At 39.5% G+C, this 6,585-nt stretch overlaps 1 protein-coding gene across 1 annotated transcript; it reads left to right on the top strand.

Moving 5' to 3' along the window:
- Positions 1 to 722: 722 nt before the first annotated feature.
- Positions 723 to 5,532, top strand: LOC141640432 (uncharacterized). Its single transcript, XM_074449236.1, has 5 exons — positions 723 to 1,118; positions 1,236 to 2,147; positions 2,234 to 4,353; positions 4,440 to 4,809; positions 4,927 to 5,532. The coding sequence occupies exons 1-5, from the start codon at positions 723 to 725 to the stop codon at positions 5,530 to 5,532; spliced, it is 4,404 nt and encodes a 1,467-aa protein (XP_074305337.1).
- Positions 5,533 to 6,585: the final 1,053 nt, after the last annotated feature.

Here is a 6,585-nt window from a genome sequence, read left to right as displayed (position 1 = left end):
CGTTTTTTTATTGTTTTATTTCCATTTGATTCTTTCATATTGTTATTTTAATCAGTTAAAGTTAATAATATGATAATTTGTAGATGTTTCGATTTATTAAATCGAGATGTAAATGGAAATCGGTTTTGCCGAATGGATAAAAATTTTGGGGTTGTTGTTTTTTTTTCAGCCGAGACATAAACAAAAATTAGGTTTTCTGGTTTTTTTGTTGTTGTTTCGGTTCATCCAGCCGAGAAATATTTTTTTTTGTCTCTGTTACTGTTCACGCTGGGCAGGTTTTACAAAAAAAAAAAATTGGTTTTTACAGAAAAACCGTGTTTAAAGAAGAAAAATATAACGGGCTGTTTTGTTTTTGCTGTTTTGACGAAAAAGAAAAAAAAAAGGCTTGGTTTTGTTTTTTTTTTCCTGTAATGCCGAGGGCATTAGTGAAGAAAATTTTTTTTTTCTGTTTTTTTTCTTCTTGTTTTTGGCCAATAATTATTAATTATACATTACATTTACAATGTATAATTAATTATTGTGAAGCGGTTCATAATTAATAGATACCTAATTATTTTAAAGCAGTTTAAAATAATTAAGATTGAAATATTGATGGATTAAATTCATATTACAAGTTTAATATGAATTAAGATTGAAATTAATAGATCAAACATGCCATGTTAGAGAGAGAAAGCTTTCTCTCTAAGCTACCGTGCTGATCTTGCTCTTTAGCTTCTCTTAACATGGCTAGACCACGAGGTAGACCTAGAGGACGTGCACAATCGACGAGAGGAACCATCACTGATACTACGACTGACTTGGAGGACGATGAATCGGAAATCGGCGAAGTGGTAAGGACTCCGATTACTGTCAATACTCTTATTGATTCCGCTATTACTAAATCTAAACCTAAATCTACTACTGTTACTTCGGATGCTGGGGTTAGTGTGTCTGAACCTGTTATGGGTTCTCCTTCAGTTACTGTGTCGCAACAACCCACTGTTACTAAGGCTGTTGATAAGGGGAAAAAATCGTGGAGTGAAATTACTAAAACTCAGGAGGGGATGAGTTTGTTCTTTTGTGAGGAGGCTGCTAAGGCGGAGGTTGTGCAAATTGATGAGGAGGATATTGCAGATGAGGTTTCTTACTGGCAATACACCTTGATGGGGACTGTTCTGGGGGGACGAATGTAGATCTAGCAATTGGAGGCTTATGCTAAAAAGTACTGGACTAATGCTGCTTCTCCTGTCATTCAGTACTATAGAAAAGGATGGTTTAGCTTTCGATTTTCTTCTGAGGAGGACATGAATACTGTTCTGAAGGGGGGACCCTGGAATATGGGACCACACACTCTCATTCTCAAACGGTGGTCACCTACCTTCTCGCAGGAAATGGAGTCCATCACAACTGTTCCTATCTGGATTCTTTTCCCTAATTTAGACCCATTCCTATGGTCTAGCTCCACTCTCAGCAAGCTCGCCAGTAAAATTGGAAAGCCTCTCTTTGCAGATCTCCCTACTACCTGCAAAGCTAAGCTCTCCTTTGCACGAGTGATGGTTGAGACTGATATTGCTGGGCCGTTACCAGACGAGCTCCTGTTCTCTACTCCTTACCATGAAATCAGCTCTCAGCGTGTTACTTATGAGTGGATGCCATACTATTGTGAGAACTGTAAAAAGCTGGGGCATACTAAGGATCACTGTAAGCCACATGATATAGGGAAGCAACAGGATAAAACTAATCCAAAGGGAAAAAAGAGAAAGAAAACTCCTACTGTAACCTCTCCCACTTTAGCTCCTATGACCTCAGAATGCTCTGTGCCAGGCCCAACTACCCTTAATGTGGAAGTGCTGGACAGGTCACTAGTGAGTCAAGAGAGCTCAAGATGCTTTGAGCTAGGCTCCTCCTCTCATCAGGGTCCTGGTACCCACTTACCACATAAGGATGTTGCAGGCTCAGGAAGCCAGAAGTTAGGGTCAACAGGAACTAAGAGGAAGCAGGTTCATTGGGGAGTGAAATGTGTTCTTCGACCTAAATTGGATACTGGGATAACTCTGGATAATCCTTTTGAACAGCTTAGTGCTGTGGAAAATGGAATGGAAGTTTTATTGGAAGCTGCTCAGGAGGTATTCACTCAGGAGGAGGAGGATCCACCTGACCCCTTACCTGTATGATCATCTCTTCCTGGAATATTAGGGGGCTTAATGACCCCCTAAAACACCATGAGGTTGGCAACTTCTTGGTGCGTAATAAGGTGGACGTTTTTGGTCTTTTGGAAACTCATGTCAAGGAACAGAATACTGCTACTATCTTCAATAAATTTAGTAGGTATCATATCCTTACTAATTATCAGAATCATCCTAATGGGAGAATCTGGTTCTTTCTAAATCCTAGGACAACTACTCTTCATAACAGTGTGATCACTATGCAATCTATTCACTGCACAGTTGTTCATAATGCTACTAATCAAAAGTTGGACATTACTATGGTCTATGGGTGCAATAGTGCTAAGGATAGAGAACAGTTGTGGCAGCACTTAGTTCATCTTTCCTCTTGCACTGATAAATGGATACTCATGGGAGATTTCAATATTGTTCGAGATTTTTCTGAGAGACTGGGGCCTAACCCTCCTAGACTTTCTGAAATTCTGCAATTCAATGACTGTCTGGAGACTTGTCAGCTTGACAATCTCCATGCTTATGGCTGTGAATTTTCTTGGACTAATAAGCATAAGGATGGCACTAGAGTCTGGTCCAGACTTGATCGAGCTTTGGTTAATGCTAGCTGGCTTGCAGCTTTCCCTAGCTCTTCTGTCCATGTTATGCTTCCTGGTATCTCAGATCATTCCCCTCTTCTTGTTAAGGTTTTTGAGGATACTCCCTGTCACCGGATGTTCAGCTTTCTCAACTGTTGGATTACGCACTCACAGTTTCTTCCTACGGTTAAGAATAGCTGGAGTGTCTCTGTCAAGGGCTCTGCTATGTTTAAAATTTTTAGAAAGTTGTCTTTACTCAGGAATGGCTTAAAATCCCTGCATCAGGAGGGGTTTAGTCAGCTCCCTGCCAGAGTTAAGCAAGCTTGGGTGGATTTGCAAGATTGCCAGCAGCAGCTCCAAACTGCTCATTCTGATAATGCATTGATGGCTCAGGAGACTACTTTAATGGCTACTTATAAGACTCTTAAAGCTGCTGAACTTAGCATGCTTCAACAGAGAGGGAAAATTCAGGGGATAAATAAAAATGACTGCTCCTCTTCTTACTTCTTTGCCAGGATTGCTCAGAGGAGGCAACAGAGCATTGTTGGGCACATTACTGATCATAATGGTAATGTTGTTCAAGGTGTGGCTGCTGTTAATGCTGCATTTGTCAATTATTATAAAGAGCTCCTGAGGGAGAAACAGGAAGTTCAACCTCTAGATAGGGAGTTCATTGCTTCTGGTGCATGCTTGCCTGAAGCTAATCACGCCTCCCTTTGTACTGCTGTGACTAATAAGGAAATTAAAGATGCTCTCTTCTCTATTGATAGCACTAAGAGTCCTGGCCATGATGGTTATTCTGCTGGGTTTTTTAAATCCACTTGGCAGGTTATTGGGGAGGATTTTATGGATGCTGTTAGGAGCTATTTCAGGACTGGAAAGCTCCTCAAGCAAGCTAATGTTACGGTCCTAACTCTTATCCCTAAGAAATCTGTTGTTACTACTGTGAGAGATTTCAGGCCAATTGCTTGCTGCACTGTTTTGTATAAAACTATCAGCAAAATCCTTGTTAATAGAATGAAACCTTACTTGCCTCATCTGGTGGGTCAGGAGCAAGCAGCGTTTGTTCATGGACGATACATTCATGAAAATATTATGGTATCTCAATCTCTTCTCAAAGGATACAATACTAGCTCTTGTTCTCCACGTTGCTTGATTAAAGTGGATATCAAGAAGGCTTTTGACTCAGTCCAGTGGCTCTTTCTTAGGGACATGCTCCTGAGTCTTCATTTTCCTCAGCAATTCACTAATTGGATCATGGGGTGTATACGTTCAACCTGGTACACTTTAAGAATTAATGGTGGACATGCTGGGTTTTTCCAGGGTCAAGCTGGCTTAAGGCAAGGAGACCCCCTTTCTCCTTACCTCTTTGTTTTGGCTATGGAAATGCTCTCTAGACAGTTGAGGATTCTTTGTAGGCAACCTCAGGTCTCTTTTCATCCCAAATGTTCTCGTTTATCCCTCACTCACCTCATCTTTGCTGATGACCTTATGGTGTTTGTGAGAGGAGATGTCCCCTCTGCTACTGCTGCTGCTCAAGCTTTGGCTGACTTTGGGCAGGTTTCAGGGTTGCTTGCTAATGTTGATAAGACTAATATTTACTTTGGGGGTGTTTCTGGGCAAGTTAAGCAATCCATTATGGCCAATATTGGCTATACTGAGGGGAACTCCCGTTCAAGTACCTTGGTGTGCCTTTACATGACAGCAAGCTTACTGTCTCCATGTATGAGGAGCTTCTCTGTAAAGTAAAGAACTCAGTTCAGCACTGGACCACCAAACTGCTCTCCTATGCTGGCAGACTTCAACTGTTGAACTCCATCTTCTTTGGATTGGAGAACTACTGGACTTCAATTACCCTTTTGCCTAGAACTATCATTAAAATTTTGAATCAATGTTGTAGGAATTACCTTTGGAATGTGCAGGACAATACTCACAAGCTTTATATGAAGAGTTGGAAGTCTTGTTGTTGTCCTTGGGCTGAAGGAGGGTTCAACATCAAAGAAATCCTATCCTGGAATAGAGCTAATCTGGGTAAGTGGATCTGGAGAATTGTGAACCAAGCTGACTCTGTTTGGGTCTAATGGAATACTGCATACAATTTGCGTGCTGTAACCATTTGGACTGCTGATCCCAAACCCCACCATTCTGAGAGTTGGAGGGGCATCTTGAAGGTACGGGGTATTTTGGTGCAGCTTGCTGGGGACATTGCTAGTGCTCAGGAGTTGATTGGTAAGTGTGTGGATAGTGGGTGCTTTCAGGTGTCTAAACTGTATGAACTTATTCGGCCTAAGTATGCTAGAGTCAGATGGGATAAAATTTTGTGGGGCTCTAACATCATTCCTAAGCATGGCTTCATCAGTACTTTTGCTGCTCAGGCAAAGCTGCCAACTGTTGATAGCATTGCTCATAGAGGGCTTCCTTTGGTCAATTGGTGCATCTTGTGTAAGCATGCTGAGGAGACCCATCACCATTTATTTTTCAAATGTGAGTTCTCTGCTGGTCTTTGGTGCAAGATCCTGCAATGGCTGAAGATCAGGGGTAGGACGGATAATTTCTGGACTGAGTTGGAATGGTGCCGTAGTAGGAAAGCTAGAAAGCATTGGAAGATGGGTATGCTTCATTGCTGTCTTGCTGCTACTGTCTATCTGATTTGGCAAGAAAGAAATATGAGAATTTTCAGGGGTCGAGATACAACGGTGGATGTTCTTTTGAGACAACTACAATATACTATCAGTGCAAAAATGTTCTTTAAATATGAGCAGTATAGTGATGAAATAGTGGAGGTTCTAAGTTATTAGCTTTTAGTGGATTCTTCTTTGTAAGATCTTATTCCTTCTTTACCCCTAGTGGATGAATAAAGATGGATGTGCTTTCTTGCAAAAAAAAAAAAGATTGAAATTAATGTGATTAATTGAGGAATTGTCACTTAATTTGATAATTTAAATAGGTGGTTTGGATAAATTAATCAACATAATTAAGGAATTGTGTCATGTATGTTTAATTTATTTTTAGTTGATGCATTTTATTTTTGTTGAATGAATCGTTGAATGAATTTATTTACGTATTTTGTTTTGCAATCGGTTGTAATTTGTAATACTTAGTGTGGCCTTAGTCAAATTATGTTTTCGTAATGAAGGAAACATAATTTTTATGTAATTATGAGATCTCGAATCTCCTTTATTTTTCTTTAGTTTTTGGGTTTTGAAATTAGAATGTAATAAATAGGTTTATTATGTAAATTTATTTATTGTAATTTCAAAGAAGACTAAAGATGGAGATTGGAGCTCACTCCCGCTACATGGATCAAGATGGAACATCGAGACAAGCATCTCGGGTCCAAGGATGGATTCCAAATTTGTATTTAATGTTCATTTTGATAGGATAGGCCACACTAGGACTTTTTATTGTTTTTACGTTTTTCATTCCTATTGCTTTTCATTCACATGATAGTTTATGCATCATATTCCGCCTAAAACCAAACCACCTACTAAAATGCATGAAAATTGACACATATAGGTTGTATGTTAGTTTTCATAGACATACAGATGTCATATGTTTATTAAGCCATCATCTTAGTTTAATTATTCATGCATGCTAGATATTAGTTCACTTAAAATGAATTAAAATAAAGTTGATGGGATCTTCCTCTAAAACGGAAATTGAGACTACTCTTTATAAGGGCAAACAACTATGAATCCCTTCTTCGTTGGTAGGCATAATATGACCCCTTCTACGTTGGGTAAGTAGTTTGTGTTGACTTAGTTTATCTCAACATTATAGTCCGAAGAGTTTCTCGTGATTATGATGGACTAAAGATAGAATTTACAGAAATTTATCGACCAAGAATTCTA

This window comes from Silene latifolia, unplaced genomic scaffold (assembly GCF_048544455.1).
Source record: "Silene latifolia isolate original U9 population unplaced genomic scaffold, ASM4854445v1 scaffold_79, whole genome shotgun sequence".
In the NCBI taxonomy this organism is placed as follows: domain Eukaryota; kingdom Viridiplantae; phylum Streptophyta; class Magnoliopsida; order Caryophyllales; family Caryophyllaceae; genus Silene; species Silene latifolia.
Note: the sequence above shows the minus strand (reverse complement) of the source record. Positions and strands in the feature narration are given on the sequence as shown.